The sequence below is a fragment of the Zalophus californianus genome, chromosome 1, assembly GCF_009762305.2.
Source record: "Zalophus californianus isolate mZalCal1 chromosome 1, mZalCal1.pri.v2, whole genome shotgun sequence".
NCBI classification, from domain to species: Eukaryota; Metazoa; Chordata; class Mammalia; order Carnivora; family Otariidae; genus Zalophus; species Zalophus californianus.
The window spans coordinates 16,914,124-16,933,173 of NC_045595.1; the positions used below are offsets into that span (position 1 = coordinate 16,914,124).

The 19,050-nt window shown below is 59.7% G+C and overlaps 1 protein-coding gene across 6 annotated transcripts in view; it reads right to left on the reverse strand.

Moving 5' to 3' along the window:
* Positions 1-291: 291 nt before the first annotated feature.
* LOC113916634 (SREBF chaperone) overlaps positions 292-19,050 on the reverse strand; it is a 68,671-nt gene continuing 49,912 nt past the window's right edge. For 2 of the 6 annotated variants that reach the window (XM_027583264.2, XM_027583266.2), the window contains exons 4-24: positions 13,769-13,926; positions 12,741-12,961; positions 12,468-12,573; positions 11,384-11,556; positions 10,868-10,994; positions 9,200-9,312; positions 8,151-8,245; positions 6,831-6,929; positions 6,466-6,684; positions 5,236-5,612; positions 5,101-5,109; positions 4,511-4,699; positions 4,214-4,415; positions 4,011-4,126; positions 3,399-3,924; positions 3,195-3,280; positions 1,670-1,752; positions 1,411-1,577; positions 1,172-1,252; positions 768-974; positions 292-685 (exon numbers count right to left, since the gene is read on the reverse strand). In XM_027583264.2, the coding sequence (XP_027439065.1) occupies positions 440-685; positions 768-974; positions 1,172-1,252; positions 1,411-1,577; positions 1,670-1,752; positions 3,195-3,280; positions 3,399-3,924; positions 4,011-4,126; positions 4,214-4,415; positions 4,511-4,699; positions 5,101-5,109; positions 5,236-5,612; positions 6,466-6,684; positions 6,831-6,929; positions 8,151-8,245; positions 9,200-9,312; positions 10,868-10,994; positions 11,384-11,556; positions 12,468-12,573; positions 12,741-12,961; positions 13,769-13,926 (3,600 nt within the window). In that variant the 3' untranslated portion in view covers positions 292-439. Of the gene's footprint in view, positions 686-767; positions 975-1,171; positions 1,253-1,410; positions 1,578-1,669; positions 1,753-3,194; positions 3,281-3,398; positions 3,925-4,010; positions 4,127-4,213; positions 4,416-4,510; positions 4,700-5,100; positions 5,110-5,235; positions 5,613-6,465; positions 6,685-6,830; positions 6,930-8,150; positions 8,246-9,199; positions 9,313-10,867; positions 10,995-11,383; positions 11,557-12,467; positions 12,574-12,740; positions 12,962-13,768; positions 13,927-15,520; positions 15,715-16,268; positions 16,287-19,050 lie in introns of those variants that run through there. The other 4 variants (XM_027583268.2, XM_027583270.2, XM_027583269.2 and 1 more) reach the window with 4 other exon arrangements.

Here is a 19,050-nt window from a genome sequence, read left to right on the forward strand (position 1 = left end):
CCTGAGCCTCAAGCACTGCCTGAAACGTGGTGCCTTCAGTAAGCTTGGGGGTGGCTGGGCGGTAGGAGGACCGTGGGGCCACACTTGGCTCCCACGCCTCTGAAGGGTTAAGGAGGCAGGCCCGCAGCCCGGGCTTGCTGGGCTTCCCTGCCTCGTAACCGCCCCCGGGGCACTGAGCACAGCCCCTGCCAGGAGCGACTCACGCTCACAGAATCATGCTCACAGAAGCACGTGAGCAAGTGGGGGGCTCCCAGGCACAGGGAGGGCATGCAGCAGGGGTGCAGCAGCTCTAGGGAAAGATGCAAGTGGCTCAAAAGGCCCGTGGCAGATGGGATTAAAAAAAAAAAAAAGTTTAATATTACAGCCACGAGGCAGGACAGGACAGTTCAGGGACAGCTTCCGGAAGACTCAGCTCTGCACCGCAGCTCCTGCCTCCTGCTCAGTCCAGCTTCTCCAGCACGGAGGGCACGTACACCAGGCTGAGCTCGCTGCCAAAGTTGCAGACGATGGCAGCATTGTCCAGCACCAGGATCTGGCGAGTAGGCTGGGCCTCACTGTTCTTCCCCAAGTAGACGGTCTGTAATAGGTCCCCATAGTTTAGGTCCCAAAAGGAGACACAGCCCTGGCCGCCAGTCACCAGCAGGTTGTCGGAGATGACCCCCAAGCTTGCACCACAGCCCAGGTCCTGGAAGCAAAGACAGGATCAGCTCGGTGTCCCGAATCCCTCCCTAAAACACCAAGAATCCTGTGGCCCCCGACCTGCCCACCTGCTGAATGGAGTAGAGCTTGATGCCGGTGCTCCGGTCCCAGATGCTGATGAGGTCATCCAGGCCACTACTGATGACGCAGGAGGTGGTACAGGTGAGGGAGGTGACATCCCCACGGTGAGCGAACATGTGGCTGACCCTGCTGCCAGTCAGCACATCCCACAGGCAGATGGCCCCATCTTGTCCTCCACTGGCCAGCACCATTGTCTAGGAGAACAGGCCCAGGAGGGCTGGGTCACTGGGGCAATACCTCTGTCCATGAGGGTATCCCAGTGCCCTGGGGAGTGGGGGTCCTCCCACTCTGCTTCCCAAAAGGTTCTGGGGGCCAGCTGTCCGGAGTCCGAAACAAAGGCCATGGCTTGGTACCCCGGCCCCCCACCCGCGGCCCCCAGCGGCCCCCTCACCTGGTCAATGTACACAGCTGTGATGGCCCCCGAGTGGCCCTGCAGGGTGAAGAGGCAACACGAGTCCTCCAGACGGAACACCTGGGGCAGGGGTGGGCATCAGTTCTGGTCTGGGGTGGTTTCCCAGTTCCATTTTGGCCAGGAAATCCCTTCTGTGCATCCTCTCCCTGGCTGACCCCAAACGCTCAGCATCCTGGGCTAGGCCACCCCAGCCCCCACAAGACAGAGCCAACCCTCACTCTCAGCGTGTGGTCCTGGCTCCCGGTCACGAGTCGCCCAGCCGCGGCCTTCAGGGCCGTGATGGGTTTCTGGTGTGCACAGGGCACGGTGTGGGTCAGGCGACAGGCTACCGTGTCACTGCTGCTGTACACAGGGGACGCGGGGGAACTGCTCCGCCCTGGAGTCCCTGGAGACAGACCAAGTATGTGGGCAGTCGCCACCCCCCCACCCCTACCCCCCCGCCAGGTGCAGGCACCTGGCCAGTGCAGGCCCTCTGACCTCGGAACTGCAAGGGGCTGAGGGCAGTGCGGGTCTCCAAGGAGAAGAAATCCAGGGAACCGTTGAGCCGGGCAGCCACAATCCTGGAAGAGAAGAGAGGCTGCTGGTGGCCCTCCCTCAGAACACTGGGGCTGGGGGCCGAGCACTGTGGCCACCTGACGGGTCAGCTCCACTGCGCAGATGGAAACAGACGAAGGGACCACAGCCAAGGGGCAAGCACGGGTGCTGGGAAACATGCTGAAGCCGGGAGACCCAGGCTGCAACTCTACTCTGCCTCTGTTTCTTTATCTGTGAAATGGGAACAACTACCCACCTCACAGGGTGGTCACAAGGGTAAAAAAGTGGCACCTGGAGAAAAGGTAAGACTGTGAGTTGAGGCCCTCAGAGCCTGGAGCTAAAGGAGGGGCTTCTGAGGAGAGAGGCCCCAAGGGGGCTGTGTGTTGGAGTGGCAGGAGGCACCATGGTCTCTGGCCTCAGCCTCGGAAAGCAGCTTCGATCCAAGCACCACCCACTGCCCTTCCTTCTTCCACAAAGAAAGAATTTCTTCACTGCCCAGGAATTCCTAGGCAGAGACGGGGGTATTTGCCAAGGGGTCCCAAAGCCTTGAAGTGAGTGGAGTTCAAAATCTTCCTACAGCACAAAGCATGCCTCCCAGCCCGGAACCAGAAGGGCCCAGGCCAGAGCCTGGGAAGGCGCCGTGTACTGGGAGCGAGGAGAGCGAGGAGAGCCCGCCGGGTCACCAGGAGCTCTGAGGGCTGGGCGGACACCCGGGGGCTTTCTCTGAACCTGAGAAACCAAGCAGCAGGGAGGAACCTGGAGGAGGAGGAACCGGCAATGGCGGCCAGGCTGGTCGGCTGGGGGTGGGGTGGGGGGGAAGTGGGGGTGTGTGAGCCAAGGCCAATGTAAGCGGCCTCGCAGGGGCAGAGAGGACAGCTGTAGCCACCAGAACCTGCGCGCTGAGGGCCAAGAGCACCCTGCCCTGGGAAGAAAAAGGCTCCGGCTCTAGCTTAGAGGTTGGTGCCACAAACGGTGCGGACCCCGGAGGGCAGAGCCAGCATGGGACAGCTGGGGCAGGCGGGTGAAGTGCTGAGCAGGAGGCCCTGGTCGCAGTGAGACCTGGATCTATCAGCCAAGAGCTCGGTTGGCTGGGCCCCTGGGGAGCACCCATAGCCAAGGAGCACGCCGAGGACGGAGGTGAGAGCAGCGTACAGCCTCAAACACGAAGGTAAATTTTAAACAGAAGGTTCTGCTGAGAAAGCATTTTTTGGTCACTGAAAATGCAGCCAAGACCTGGTAAGGTCTATACTGATGGGCTCATCCGGGAAACCCTGACTCTGAAGGGTAAGAGGGAAACCGAGTCACAGGGATGACGGGCCTATTCTAAGTGCTTCAGTTGTCACCCCCCACCGTGGTGGCTGTTCACAGGTGTGGGGCTGAGTACTGAGAAGGGGCATCAATCATGCGGTGGGGAAGGGCCCAGGAAGGGGACTTCTGGAGAGAGGCCGAGCAACACAGCGCCTCTCACCTTTTGTCCAGGAACACAAGGGCCGTGATGCCCGAGGTCACCTCCTCGCTGCTGCAGCGCAGTGTACCCTCGATGGCGTCCCACACCTGCAGGACCAGAGACCGTGAGCACCTGCGGGCCCGCCAGGCCCCCCAAACCCGCGCATGCCTGGCCTTCTGCCTACCCGCCCCCGCCCCCCCCCTTCCCGCCGGGGCCCCTGCCCACCTCCAGGCGGCCGCTGCTCCGCCCCACCACGATAAGGCTGCCCTGCAGCTCCAGGCTCCAGATGGAGCCGTCTGCGCTGGGGACCCAGGCCAGGCAAGGGGAGCCCTTCTCGGGAGGGCAGCCCCCCTCGTCCTCGGGGGTCAGGGGGGGCGGCCCGGGCCCCGGGGAGGACGGGCGCAGGGCTGGCGGGCGGCCAGGCACCAGGCCGTCGTCCTGGTACACGCGCTGCACCAGGCGGCTGAAGTCGTAGCCCGGGCCGTCGCGAGCACGGCTGCAGCCCGCCCGGTGCCGGGGCTCGGGCTGCGTGGGTTCCGAGAGCCTCGGCTGGGACGAGAAGTTGGTGTCGATCAGGCAGGTGAGGTCTGGCTGGTCCCCGAAGAGGGCAGGCGGCGGAGGGCCCCGGGGCCGGTGCCGCAAAGGAGGGCTGTCCCCGGGCTCCTCCGGGCCCCCCTTCCCGCTGTCGGACAGCCGTTCCCAGCTCTCCTGAGCCTCAAACACGCTGCCAACGCCACTGTCGCGGCGCTGCCTGCCAGGGGCCAGGAGAATGGAGTGAGGACACAGGACGAACAGACAGTGGGGTGGGGGTAGGGCGGGGAGGGGGCAGGCACCTACCCCGGGCGCGGGATGCGCGTCAGGCAGTCCCCGGTCTGCGCGTCCCACACACAGACGTGGCCCGCCAGGCAGCAGCTCACCAGCAGCATGCCGTCGCTGGCCAGGCACTCGATGTCCTGCGCGGGGGGGGGGGGGGGGGCGTGCGGTCAGCACGGGCTCCGGCCCCGCCCCCGCCCCGCCCCCGCCCCGCCCCCTGCACGCACCATGAGGTGTCCGCGCAGCACCAGCGGCGCGATCTCGGTCTCGGGTGGCGCGTAGCCGTAGTCGTCACAGGGCAGCTCCCCACGCCGCCGCCGGCCGGGCCCGCCGCCGGGCTGCCCGTAGTTGCGCGGGCAGAGCACGCGGTACAGGCACAGCAGCAGCAGCACGAGTACCATGCCGGCCGCCAGGCCGAGCGCCGCCACCCTGCGCCGGCCGGAGAGTGGTTAGGCACGCCCGCCCCCCCACCCCCCTCCGCCCCCCCACCCCCCTCCGCCCGCCCTCCCCCTCGCCGGCCTCACTTGTACAGTGTGACGTCCCCGTGGGCCGGCGCAACACCCAGCGCCCTGGGGCCCGCCTCCCAGAGCCCACCGGGCCCGGGCCGTCGCGGGGGCCAAGCGTTGCGGCCGTCCTGAGGGTGCCGCCCCTCCAGGGCCTCCCTGGGGTTCAGGCGCAGCGTGACCGGGATGACGGGCAGCAGGCTAATGTACCTGGGAGCCGGCGGGGCGGGGGGGGGGGCGTGTCAGCGGGGTGCCTGCAGAAAGGCCCCTCCCCACTTCCCACGGGGACTGGCTCAACCTGCTCCACTCCAAGCCCACCCTCTGGGGACAGGCTTCCCAGCACTGGGGGCGGGGGGGGGGGCACGGGGTGCAGAGCCAAGTCCCTCCCGGCCCGGCTGGGACACCCAGCCTTGCTCTGTGATGTGCACCCAGCGTCCGTGGAGCCACCACTGCATGCGGGCTGCCTCCGCCACCCATCCTGGCACAGAGTGGGTGCCGGCCGGTGGGCTGATCTCCTTCGGGCTGAGGGGCTGGCAGCGACCTGTGACTTCCCAGGGCTGGGCCCAGGGCGACTGTCTTGGGCTGTGGCTGCCTGGAGCACTGGTTCCTACCTCACAACCCTATGGGTGTTTGAAAGGAAATGCAGAATTCAAAGCAATGGGTCTCCTGCCTGAGGGGGAAGGGATGCTCTGGGGACGAAGAGCTGACACCAAGCGGGAAGGTGGCAGCTGGCCCAGCCCACTCACCTCTTGGCCAGTGTGATGTTGTAGTAGCTGAAGAGCGTAGGCCAGTGGCGGAAGGAGAGCTTCCTCCAGAGTTCCTCATCTTCGGGCCCCCACGTTACCTCTGGGACAGGGCTGTCATGGGCGCCCTCTGCTGGGCTCCCAGGCTCAGGCGGCTCCCCAGGCAACGTCTGGTTCTCCGGTAACTTAGGGGCATCAGGTGGGAAGATGGAGAAGGCAGGGTCCGGGTGGCTGGCGGGCAGCACGCCACTAGGCACAGGCATGGGAGTCAGGGCACCCTCGCCCAGCGGGCTCTGTTCTGTCACCTGGGCAGCAAGGTAGGTGCGCAGCCCCGCTGGGTCTGTGTACACCAGGATGCCGATCCAGACGACGGTGCCGGCCTGCAGAGGGGCAGTGGGCGCTCAGTGGGGCCTCTGGGTGGCACTGACCCCCAGCAGCCTTGGCCCTCATGCCGGAAGGAAGCAGCACGGGGACCTCAGGCCTGGGGGTGGGGAGAAGACACAGGCCCCAATCTGTCCTCCCTTCTGCCTTGCCAAGTCCTCCCATTACCACCTGGGCCAACTGCCATTGGAGGGACCTAGTTCTCTTTTCATGGTCATGGTTTGGGGTTCCCGGCCTAGAAATACAAAGCACGCCTTTAGCACTTCCCCAATCCCCATCTATCAGCTGGGGCCAGAAAGCAGGCACCATTCCCATGGACGGCATGGCGAGAGGGACCAGCTAACTGACCTGCTCCAGAGTCAGACCTGCCCACGGGTCCCCCCCAGTCCTCAGGGGGCCTCAGTCTCGCTCCCTCTCCCTACAGCTCCATGGGGGTGCCACTGCTGGCCAGTAGCCAGCCCTGCTCCTCCCTTTCCGCCCAGCCCAGCAAGTGAGTGATCCGGCCAGCATTTTCTGACTCCTGCACACTGTGTGGCAGGGGAACCCTGGCTTGGGGAACCATGGTAGTTCCATCCTGGAGCACCCCATCAACCAGGCTCCTGTCCTGGGTCTCTCTAGGGAGATGATGACTCTTCTACCCAATGCTCCCGGGGCTGCTTCTCCCAGGGACAGGCTTATCACGTCAGAAGCCACCAGGATCTGGGCAGGAGGGTATGGTAGGCAGCTTCCCAAAGCCAGGCTTCCTGGGGCCATGAGGGCCTGAGGAGCATCTCCCACCTCCAAGGCAAAGTGCAAAAGTCCAGAGAGAACGGAGTGCTGGCCCTCAGAGGGCAGGGCAGGGGTGGGAGGTACCATGATAAGGCGCTGTGCCAGGCGGGTGCGGGCCAGGAAGTAGATGACGCGCAGCCTCTTGGGGAGCCGCAGGTTTCGGAAGGAGGACGGTTGCAGTGTGATGGTGTGGGGTGTGGAGGGCCGCACAGCCAGCTGCCGCTCGAAGCGCGCTGGCCGCCCCACTGGTTTTGCTGGGGGCAGGCAGGCCTCTGAGGGCAGCCGCTTGTTCAGGTCTGCTAGCTGTGGGGGGGGGGGGGGCGCAGTGGTCAGGGCTCGAGGCTGCTGTCCAGAGGCTGCCCACGACCGAGATCTGCACCGCTCTCACCCCGGGACACCGTGAGCCTGGCCAGGGAGGGAGGTAGGGGCAGGGTATAGCGCACTCCTACCTCCATCCGGCGAATGTCAATGGAAAGGACAGTGGTGAAAAACAGCATCTGAAGGAAGAAGTCCGACACCAGGCCCACAACAGCAAAAAGACAGAACTCCTGGAATCAGAGCAGATGAGGGGACACGGTATCATGGCCCAGCACCTGAGAAGCAGCTCCCTGCCTGCAGGCACCTCAAAATCTGCAGGGCAGTGGCGGGCAGAGCCCAGGAGAGAGAAAGAGTTCTGAGTCTGGGAGCGACCAAGGTGGGGGGGGGGGGGCGCAGCTGCCCCCACCCTCCCCACCAGGGGGCAGCAGAGACTCCCCCACTCACCTTGATCCAGAGAAGGTGGAAGGGTGGGTGCTCTCCCTAAGCCTTCCAATCCGCCTAGAGAGGAGGGCCTGATCCCACCTGAAAAGCTCTGAGCCCCACAATCCCGGTCCCCTCAAAGCTCTCCCCCACTGATCCTTGGGCCCTGCTTAAGTCCTGTGACCAATGCCTGCTTAGAGCCCAGGACTGACGCAATGTCAGGACTCTCAGCAGGCTTCCTGGCCGGTGACTGCACAGAACCAAAGGAAGGAGAGAGGGCAGGAGGGAATTAATTTCTGCCCTGAAATTGAATATGGGTAGTGTCTCTGCTCCCCAAACTCTACCAACAGATGGAATCTGCTCAGATTTCAGTTTTCCTCCCCTGCCCTTCACCACAGCTTCCACTCACATCTGGGGTACGATGAAGGACCCAGCTCATGGTGGCACAGTGGTCATGGCAGCTCTACTGTCCCAAGATGGCACTGTGTCCTGCAGATGCCCTCTGGGTCACCCTATGTTCTCAGCTCACCCCCACAACTCAGTAGGCCTGCCAGCTCTAGGGGAAGGCAGGGGAGGACAAGATGCATGGCTCCCTTCCTGCAACCCCTCAAGCAGTGGTCAGCAAGTCTGCGCTCTGACTCAGTGTAGGTCCCCTCTGCCTGCTTGTAGCCCCACAGCTGCGTGGGGGCACTTGGCCAAGACCAGGAGCCACTCGAGGCAGTGGACCTCCACTGGGGGAGGGGTACGTCTGGAGGCTGCAGATGTGGGTCAGGGCTAAGCCTAAGGAGGAAGGGACCAGTGCAGGGGCCCCACAGGGCTTGTGCCTGAGAAATGAGAAACAGGTCTGGCTGGAACTGGGTGAGAACTTCTGAACCAGGCCTGCCAGGAGCACTCTGTGCATGGAACACCATCTTGGCAGCAGAGGTCCCAACGCAAGGGTGTCTGCATTCAAAGGGGTACACCCCACACACAGCGGGGGAGCTGAGCAGCTGGCTCCACACTCACCCAAGGGGCAGGCCTTGGGGCCTTACCTGGATGGCGGGCACCAGGGTGAAGTAACCAATGAGGATGATGCCCAGCTCCGTGGCCATGTTCTTCATGATGGACCAGCTCTCACTGCTTAGGCCTGCAGAGGACAAGAGGGCCATGGGGCCAGCACATGGGAAGGGTGCCCAGCCTTCTGAGGCAGCCATTCCACCACGGTGGCCCAGTGCTCAGGACTCTGCCAGTGCCCAGGCTCCAGGTGGTGCCACCACTGCAGAGCTGTCACGGGGAAGGGGCTGGAGAATACAACCACCGTCAGAGGAAGGGAGAAGCAGGGTGCTGAGATGAGCAAATCCAAGAGGAAAGCCGAGGGCCACCCACTCTGGCACGTTCGGTCTCCACGTACCGTTCGGCCTGGTCCACACGGGCCTGCCCACACATGGCAGAAGGCCCGAGCGATGCAAGTGCTAGCTGTGTTCCTCCTCCAGCCGGCCCCCAGAGCAAGCCCCTGCCGGGTAAGGGGCCATGGCCCCTCGTGTTCTCGGAGCGCCCCATCTAGCACAGGGCCTGGCCTCTCACAGAAGCTCACAAAGGCTTGTCCAATGAGCGAACAGCCTGCCCTCGGCCCTGTTCCCACAGACTGGGGGTTAGGGGGAGGAAGTGCAGGAGTTCAGACTTCCAGGTCTAGGCTCTCTGCCCACTCTCCTCAGAATCCTGATCCCCAACTCCTGGCACTGAGGCAGGGGCCCTTTGTGGCAGCTGTGGAGGCAGTGTCTCTGAAGGGACCAGCCGCAGGAGCCTGGGCCTGGTATGGGAGAGTGACGCGGGAAGAGAAAGCACCAGGTGCCGGTGTGGACAAAGGGCCACTGAACACGAGCCCTGTAGCAGAGTTCAGCTGTGTTCTTACTGACACATGAAACAGGACAAAGTCCAGTCCAGCAGTTCCGTGGTTCCTCCGGGCATGCGCTAACAAGCCCCACACCACATTACACGAGAGGTCAGAGCAAGGGCGATTTCTGGGGCCCCATCTCCTCCACAGCAGGAAGCCCAGCACAGAAGGCCCCCCTAGCGCGCCCCCCACTGCCAGCCACGTTACCTTGGGCGATGCGCAGCTTCACCTCGAGGTCCACTGGGGTCGAGACCACTGACTTGGTGAGCACCAACACGTTCTCTAACCCAATAACCACCACAAGGTAGGGGAAAATCTCGCTGGGGACAGAGAGGGAGAAGGTGAGGACAGTGCTGAGAAGGGCCCCCAACACATGCTGGTTCTCCACAGGGTTGGGCCCCAGGAAGACTGTGGGGTTTGCGGCCTCTAGTGGGAGGCTGCTGAGTGACTTCCAGAAGCACAGGGCAGAGCCCCAGCCTCCTCCGCCGCACCACACAGGGCCTCTGCCTGCACAGCTCCCAGCTTTCAGGCAGGCCTGGAAGCCCGGCCAAGTAGTCAGCAAGCATCCCAGCCTCCATGTAGGCAGCACACAGTGGCTGCCGGAGCACGCAGTGGCTGCCGGAGCACCGCTCTTCCTGCCCCTCCCACACTGGACTCTGCTGGACAGAGCAAGTGGCCGGGAGCCCTCAGCAGCACTGCAAGCCAAGCCATCGGGACTAAGTAGATGAGGGATGAGAGGAGCCTCTGCGGAGGCTGTGTGGAGAACTACTAGCTCTCCAGGGCCCACTGTGAGGCTCCCACTACCGGTGAGGAGCTATGAGAGACAGGGCATACCAGCTGAGGTACACCTGCCGGGATCCCTGCTGTGGGGCAGTGGAACCCAGGGCTCTGAGGAGGGCACAACAGCTACGGGGGAGGGGGTGTCAGCCCCGTCAGGTTCAGGAAAGGAAGCAAGTGTTCCATGAGCAAAGGAAGTAACAGAAGACACAGCATTGCTGCTCCCACAACCAGCCCAGCCAGCCCCGGTAGGGGATGGGCCAGGTGGTGAGCGACCACTAACGGCCAGGTGAAGGGCGCGGGGCGGGCGGGGGGGGGGGGTGTCTAGCCAGAGCCGTGGAGACCGAAGACAAACATGGGACAGGGCTCCCAGCCCAAGAGTTGGAGAGAAATGGCAAGAGAAAGTACACATCAATGGAAAGGTGGCAAATTAGAGTGTGCTTGTGTCTTTTAAAAAACTCTGAAATGACCTATTTTATTAGTCATTTAAATGTTTTAGTAGTAAAAAAGGGAAGAAATGTACCTTTTTTTTAAAAAGATTTTATTTATTTATTTGACACAGAGAGAGAGAGAGCACAAGTAGGCAGAGTGGCAGGCAGAGGGAGAGGGAGAAGCAGGCTCTCCACTGAGCAGGGAGCCGGACGTAGGGCTCGATCCCCGGACCCTGGGATCATGACCTGAGCCGAAGGCAGCTGCTCAACCGACTGAGCCACCCAGGCGCCCCGAAATGTACCTCTCTTAACCTCCTACCCATCTGTGCCTTAAACCATCAAGGAGCAGTATGCATGTGTATATGAACACATAGGCACACCACACCCATATCCACTTATAGACACACACACACGAAGGACAAGGCCACACGTGCAGAAACACACTTATATACACATATACACCCATACCTATATACGTGTTATATGTATAGATATCCTATACATACATGAGTATGAACGCAAGCCAGGTGAGTTAAAGGTAAAAAAAATGTACCTCTTAAATGTCAAGAGAACAACGTGAAGATACAGGGTACCAACAAGCATCTAGTCCCGGGCAAGCCCAGAGGCACTCCGGTCTGAAGCTCAGTGGAGCCTGGTGGGGACCTACCCGCCATTGAGGGTGGGTGTCAGACCGAAGAGTGTGCAGAGCCCCACGGACATGAGCAGCGAGCTGAGCACTGTGACCACGGCAGCCAGAGCCAGCCCCCACTTGGACTTGACCATGTCGATCTTGCCTGGAGGGCAGAGAGGGCACATCAGGGCGGCATCTCCCCCAGACCCTGACACACCCTGGTCCTTTGGGGCTTATTTCCCAGGAGTACAGTGAGGAAGGGGTGGTCCCTGGTTTAACCCAAGAAAAGGACAGCCACGCAAACTTCCCAGTCTCAGAGAAATGGTGTGTCTTTTGGGGACCCTAACCTAAGAAGGGTCTTTTCCTGAGAAGCCAAAGAAGGCCTGGGCCCACCCAAGCCTGAGACTCTGCTGGAGGATGAAGCCCTGGCTTTTGTGACCGCTGGGCACGTCTGACATCTCTGCCCAAGCCACCTCCAGAGGCAGGGAGGCAGGTGGTCTGGAATGCCCATTTGGCTTGGAGAAAGCCCCAGCCTCCGTGCTGTGCACTTACGTGTGGAGAAGTAGATGTAGGCAAACAAGATGATGTAGGTAGTCACAAGGGGGATGAGTTCGGCGATGCCAATCTCCTCCTTGAAGTGCACGTGGACCAGGCTCTCCGCCCGCAGGCTGCAGTTGGGGCTGGGGTGCAAGAGCATCAGGCGGGCCCGCAGGCTGCCGAGGAACCTGCTCATGGAGTGGAGTGGGGTGGGGTGGATGAACTGTCCCTCTCGGGACAGGGGCAGAGACAATCCCTGGAAGGAAGGCCAGTCAGGGCTGCCCTCCTCCCCATGTTGGAGGGAGCTTTTCTGTGGTGTCTGAGCTTCCCTACAGTCTCCAAGGGGCTTTGGAAGAATGACGAAGTTGTCTCAGGAGCTCCCCCAGCCCCTTCCTCAACACCCCTTTCCTGACCCATCATAGTACTCTGAGCGCCCCAGGCCCAGACAGCCAATCGGAGGCATCTCCAGTGCTCTCTGCCTTGGTAGGGAGCTGCCTGTGGCGCTTTGCTGGGAAGGCCTGAGGCCACGTCGGGCTCAGGAGTCACCAGCTGGGGACTCCTACCAGAGGCTCAAGAAAGATCAGCGGACGGGGCGCCTGGGTGGCTCAGTTGGTGAAGCGACTGCCTTCGGCTCAGGTCATGATCCTGGAGTCCCGGGATCGAGTCCCGCATCGGGCTCCCTGCTCACCGGGGAGTCTGCTTCTCCCTCTGACCCTCCCCCCTCTCGTGTTCTCTCTCTCATTCTCTCTCTCTCAAATAAATAAAATCTTTAAAAAAAAAAAAAAGAAAGAAAGATCAGCGGAAGCACCAGGACAATGAATCTGCCTCAGTCCCCTATTCTTTTTTTTTTTTTTTTTTTAATTCAATTATCCAACGTACAGTTAGTCCCTCCTTCTTAACTAGGCCAGGTCAGGTCTTCCCCGCTCAAATGTGAAAACACAGCATCCTTCAGTCTAAGAGAAATAAACATTTCAACTGGAGGCCTGAAAACTGCAAGTTCCTAGGGGGCATTCTGGCCACCCTAAACCAGAACGGGGACTACTCAAAGCCTCAGGCCCTTCTACAGCGCAGCCAGGAGCCCCAAGCCCTATGGCCTTACTTGGCATGGTAGCGCTGGAAGACCAGGGTGATGGTGTACGAGACCATCCTCCTCCTGGCGTAGAGGCTCACCCCGCTGTACTTCCCAGGAACACCAAACAGCAAGTCTGCGGACAGAAACCAGCAAGTACTGACATAGGAAGACAGTCACTGTAGAGCCACCAAGGACACCCCCTATCCCCCACCCTAAGAAACAAGGGGTAACCCCTGATCCGCCAGAGCACCCATCAAAGAGGACACGGTGACCAACCTAGGCAACCTGCCCCGGAGGTACCTTTGAGCGTGGCTGAGGTCTGCAGGGTTTTGGGCTCGTGCTGGTGGATGGTCCCGATGATGTCAGGATCAGCATGGAAGCGTTCCCGGTCATTCTGCCAGAAGTTCCCAGGGGACAGCAGCAGGCATCCATGCTCGGGAAGTAGGTTCCGGAGCTTCCTGAGGCCTGGCAGCAGGTCAGTCACCTGCAGGCACACCTCCTCCAGGCCCCTGGTCCCAGAACTGTGCAGGAGATAGCACAAGGCACCTGCTGTGTCCATGAGCACTCGGCAGGCGCACTGCACTTACGGGGAGAGCTTCTGTCATCAGGTTCCCGGACGCCTGCTATCTCAAAGAGCCTAAGGATCAGGACAGCAGGGGAAAGTTCTCCCAGGTGGTCAACAGCCAAACTATGTGGGTGATGGACCTTCACAGTACACGTGCGGCCCCGAGCCTGAGAAGTGCGTTCTGGGAGTGTGCACAACCTCTCGCCCACTAAGACACCTCAGCCAATTCAGTGGGCAGCTGAATTCAGTGGCAATTTAGTGGCAATTCAGTGGGCAGAAAATGAGGGGCTTCATTTCATTCACCAAAACGCACGTCAAAGCTCTCAGCTAACTAAAATCCCAGTGGGTGGAGCAGCCTGTGAAGCCAGCATACTCCGGAGACCCACGGGGGGGCCGGGGGGCACCGGGCTGGGGCTTCAGAAGTGATCCCCAGGTGGAGCGGGCTTCTCCTCAGCCCGACCACCGTCACACGTCCACACCTCCGAGCCGCCAGGCAGTAAGCCACCTGAGGGGCGAGCAAGCTCAGCACGGGGTCAGCGCAGAGGACACCTACTCTGTCTGAGACCTGAGGACGAAACCACCTGCTCCCTCTGAAGAGGTCCAGGGGAGCGTGGCCACAGTGGCCCCATAGGAGGCTGACGAAGGCAAAGCTAGCTCGCCCGCCACTCTTCTCGCATGTTCAGTTTTGGCCGAGCTGGCTGGCTCAGGACTACCCTCTGGTACGGAACAGATTCAGGGAGGCTGGGGTCTCTGAGAGGGATACCTGTCTCTCAGCACGTGGTTCCGGACCTCTTCCACCAACTGGAATGCCCGGGACAGAGGAGAGCGGAACACATCCACTGCCAGCAGGTTCTTGTGCCAGGGAGACACCGAGGACTTCACAAATATCTGCTGGATGTAAGCCACGGGGGCGCCCACATACTGCAGAAGAAACAGGAGAGGGAGGGAAATGGGCCCACATTCAGTAGGGGTTTACTAAGCATCCCCGATGGGCAAAGTGTGTGGGGCCCAACGGACAGGCCTTCAAAAATGAAGATGTCCACGAGGGGCTTTTTACCATCTATGAACCATTTTCCTAAACGCTTCCCAATACACCAGCGATCAGCACACTATGGCCACAGGCTCAGTCAAGCCCGGCACCTGCTTTTCTAAATACGGTTTTCCTGGAACACAGCTGTGCCCACTCCATTCCGTACCGTCTCCGGCTGCTTTCATGCAACAGTGGCCGAGGTGAATATTCACCACAGAGACCACGACCCACGAAGCCTAAAGCACTTACCATCCAGCCGTCTATGGAAGCGGTCTGCCGCCCTCACAGTGCACCCTAAGCTACCAACAGGGTGCGGCCTGCCTTAGGGATCCTGCCACTGCAGGTTAGTGGATTCTAAAGATCCAAAGACCCAATTTTAAATCCTGGCTCTCCAACTGTACGGCCTTGGGAACATGCTGGACTTCTCTGGATTTTGGTTTCCTCACCGTGAAAGGGGGGGTGACTGACATTCACCCTGCAGCATCGAGAAGATGAACACACACTCACAGCCCCCTCCCACCACACGGACCCACAGACACACATATGCATACAAACAGCACATGCAGAGATTAACTATTAATGGAAATATTAGCAATAAACAGTTGTGGCACATCTTTTCATTGCCCCCCCCAACAGTCCTATGAGAAGGTGACTCCCCAGGCTTTCATGACTCGTGCAGGGGGATACAAGGACCCAAGCCTGTGTGTCCTCACTGAATGTCACACACTTCTCTCACTAGAACCGGCCATCTGCCCTGGAAGGGCTAACAACAGGCACCTGAGCAAAGTATTCAGACATGTAAAAGGCATGTTGAATAACTCCCAGGGATGGAGAGGTCATGGAGCACCCCCAAAATGAGGTACTGGATTAGCCGTGGCAGGATTATGGCCCAGGGAGAAAGTGCGTGGAGCCGTGAGGTGGGGAAGGCCAGGCAGGAGGGGAGCAGGGAGGGCCTCTGAGAGCACATCCAGTCCAGAGGGCACAGGGAGTCCTGCCAGGTAATCCCAGAAATCACAGCTAGAACGAGGGGAGGCTGGGAGGATGCCTGACTGCGCAGTCTGGTTTCTCACCAGCTGAAAAGAACAGCCCCGGGAGTCTCTGAGAGGAAGGGCGACCACCAGACGAAAGCAGCGCTCTGGAAGCCTACTTTGGAGTTATGGCGTCAGCCAGCTGGAGGCCAGGCAAGACGGCCGGCAGCCGTGACGCACGGTGGTGCCAGCTGCAGGGAGCTGCAAGGGCTGTCTCCACGCCTGCGCCACAATCAGGGACTCCCAAGGGCAGGGGAGGACATGAAGGAAGGCCACTCAGCCACTTGATGACGCCCGGATAGGTTATTGCACAAGCGAGGGTCAGGATGCTGAACACGAACAGCAAGTTAAGGCCTCCTGAGCTTAAAGGAACAACCCAAGGCAACCACCTGTGCCTTTGTGAAGTTTACACTTACGAAGCCATGTCTTACAAAGGCTCTGGGGACAGAGGCCTCACCTGCTTTGTCATTTGCACTGAGCTGGCGTGTCAGAAGCTGCCCAGAGGCACAGAAGAATGTGGATGGAGCCAGCTGCCGCAGGCTCTGACCTGAACAGCAGCTCATTGGCTCAACTCATCACACAGGCCTGCGTGGGGGATGAGCCGCTGCATACAGCTCTACAAGGAGAGCCGTCCCGGGGCAATCATCCCCAAACCCTGTGAAAGATGGGGCGTGTCACCCAGGGGCAGCAGGGCATCGCGGAGCCTCCAGCCCCAGGTTCGTACCCACTGGCCACAAGGCTGTGTCGCACACGCCACCTCCTCTGCCCAGGGCCCTGCTCGGGCCCTCCACCTCCACCTCCACTCTCAGGCCCACCGAGCCTCTGCGACTGAACCCTTAGTGTCCAGGCGGGAAACTCCTTCTGGCTCCTGGGCCCTCCGCTTCTTCTCCAGGCCCCTTCCCACCAGGAACCTTCTCCCCAGCCAGGACCACTCAGTCCACCATCTCAGCAAGTGCTAATGAACATGACTCAGAACCAGAGCCTTCTCCCTGGGCCCTAGGGACGGTTCTAGAAGTTCTGGGAGCACCTTGCTCCCCCAATTTTTAAAAGTTTCTGCCTAGAAGTGTGCATATTATAACCACCATCATTTTTAGGGGAGAGGATCCATGGCTTTCATCAGCTTTTCATAGCAGCATGTAACCCCTTGCCCAGGCAGCTCGTTCTTGGCTGTCCTTCCACCAGCGCTGGGTAAACCCTTTACTCACCCGTTCGCACGCCCGGCCAGCATGGTAAGCCGCACCGGATGGGAACCGGGGAACAGTGATTCCTACTGCACAGCCCTGCTCCCTGGCCTTGGCAGGCCCTCCCTCTGCTGGAGGGCTCCTGATTCACTCTCCCTGATTTCCAAATGAACTTCCCAAGCAGCTATTCTATGTCTTTGCAACTCTTCCAAGGTCTTGGTCCACTCGTTTAACAGGATTGTAGCAAACTTGTCACCCAACACAGGCTCCCTTGACCCCCCTCTTCTGGGCATCAAAATTCCCTTTCCGCAGTTTATTCAACAGGTACGGGCCTGCCTCTTGTCATCCACTATATCTCAGTCTGGGCTCCCCAGGGGCAGACCCGAAGACAGGTGGTTTACTTGGGAGGCGCAGAAAGCAGAGAGAGGGGGAAAGGACAAGGAACAAGGGAGGGAAAGCAGACAACAAAGGGTGTTCCGGGCCAAGTGACCTCTGTGGGTAATGGGGTTTAGCTGAGTCATCCCACCTGAGGGATTAGAGAGCTCAGCTATCACATGCCCCGCCTGCGGCTGCTGCTTGAGGGCTGCTCCTAGGGGACACCAACTCCCCAGCACCTCAGACCTTGCTGCACCTGAGATCCTCTGATACAGGAGATGCAGGGACTGGTAGCTGGCAAGCAGGCGGGCAGGCGCTGAAAGGGCAGCGGGGATGTGGCCAGGGCCCCAGCACTCCCCGCGCTGGGCGCTATCACAATCCTACTGTCTATTATTAAGTGGGAGACACTCACAACACGGGGTATCCGAAGGCAGTGACTGCGGAAGCCTAAGGGCCCATGGATCCAGATGCCCGCAGACAATGGGCACAGACTCCTCACTAGACAGAGATTGTGGCAGGCAGTCCTCTACCACGGCCCCAGTCTCCCCCACCCCCGGCGCTCATGCCCAAGTGAAATCCCCCAAGAGTGGGCTGTGCCTAGTGACTGGCTTCTGACAAACAGATGACAACAAAAGTAATGAGATGTCATTTCTGAGATCAGGTTACAAAAGATTATAACCCTTGGGGACGTAATGCTCAGTGAAATAAGCCAGTCACAAAAAAACAAGTACTGTACAGTTCTACTCCTGTGAGGTACCTAAAGTAGTAAATTTATAGACACAGAAAGAAGGCTCGTGCATGCGCGCAACCGACTGGAAGGAAAAAAGACTATAATTCTTCCTCTGTCCCCTTCTTCTGGAACCACCACTCTGATGAAGTTAGCCATGTCGTGGACTTCTGTGGAAGGTCCACGAAGCAAGGAACTGAGGGGACCCTCAGCCAACACACGGTGAGGAGGGGAGCCCCTCAGCTCAACAGCCTGCAAGAAGCCCCTTGCTAGCTGGCCACTGAGTGAGCCTGGAAGCGGATTCTCCCCATTCGGGCTTGGAGATGAGTGCAGCCTTGGCTGATAGCTTGAGTGCAGCCTTGGGAGAGACCCTGAGCTAGAGGACGCAGATAAGAAAACCAAGGCCCGTAGAGATAAAAGATGTGTCCAAGGACAGAGCTGACAGGCAGCTGAGCCAGGATTAAAGCCAGGGCCGCCCAATTCTCAAACCTGTTTTTTCTCAACAGCCAATGTGCCTGGGTGGTGGGGAACCATGCGAGTTCCTGTGGAGAACAGGAAACAGATGGCAAGGCCCACCACGAGCAGTGTAGGAGGGGGGCTGAGGTCCTAGGGATCCCTGGGGTCTTCGGCCACCAGCATTCACAGCATGAGGCGCTGACCAGGGCCCTTTGGAAACCCCACATCCAGGCTCAGCCACCACCACAGACACTGCAGTGCTGGCCCAGGAAGCCCACCCAGCTCTGCAGCCGGCCAGGTAGGGCTTCGTGTGAAGTTCAGGTTTCCTGGTGACCCCATCTAGGGGAGACAGGCCAGTGCAGGAGACCTCAGGCTTGTTTTGTTTTTGTTTTTATTTTTTATTTATTTTTAATTTTTATTTTTTTAAAGATTTATTTGACAGAGAGATAGAGCACAAGTAGACAGAGCAGCAGGCAGAGGCAGAGGGAGAAGCAGACTCCCCACTGAGCGGGGAGCCCAATGCAGGACTCCATCCCAGAACCCTGGGATCATGACCTGAGCTGAAGGCAGACGCTTACGTGACTGAGCCTTCCTCTCCATTCAGATAGAGCAACCTAGAGTTCCCAGGAGTTTACCTTTACACTGACACACCCAGGGGCTCTCTGCAGAACCTGACAGAGGACGCCTGTTACTCAGCAATTCTGAAAACCAGGGCTCCCTGTCCTCCAGCCCTGGGCATGTAAGGGGGTGTGGTGGGCGGGGGGGGGGGGGGGAAAGGCAGGCTCAGGGGACGCAGCTGGGTTCAACTTCTAGTGCCAGCCCCAGCTGTATGCCTTGGATAACGGTGTCTGCACTCTCTAAGCCCCAGGCCCTTACTAGGGAACAGGGATGGAATCCCAGATCTCACGCATCACAGTGAGGACTCAACAAAACAACACATATAACCATCCAGCAAAGTGGCCAAAAACATGTCACTTATATGGAGTTACATTACCATGGCTTAAAACTATTAAAATTAGATTTGGCATCTCCTGAAGATCAATCCCTCCACTCCGTTCACACCCCCACCCTCCTCCTAAGCATGGTCACCTCCGTCTCCAAGTTTCTCCAAGTTCAATACAACTGATCTTCCTCCTGCCACTTTCCTCATGTCCTTGCTTCTGGGGGACTGGCTTCCCACTGCGTATACAATCAAAGCTGAAACCCCATCTCAGATTCAACTTGGCCCCACCTACCTTATCACCTATC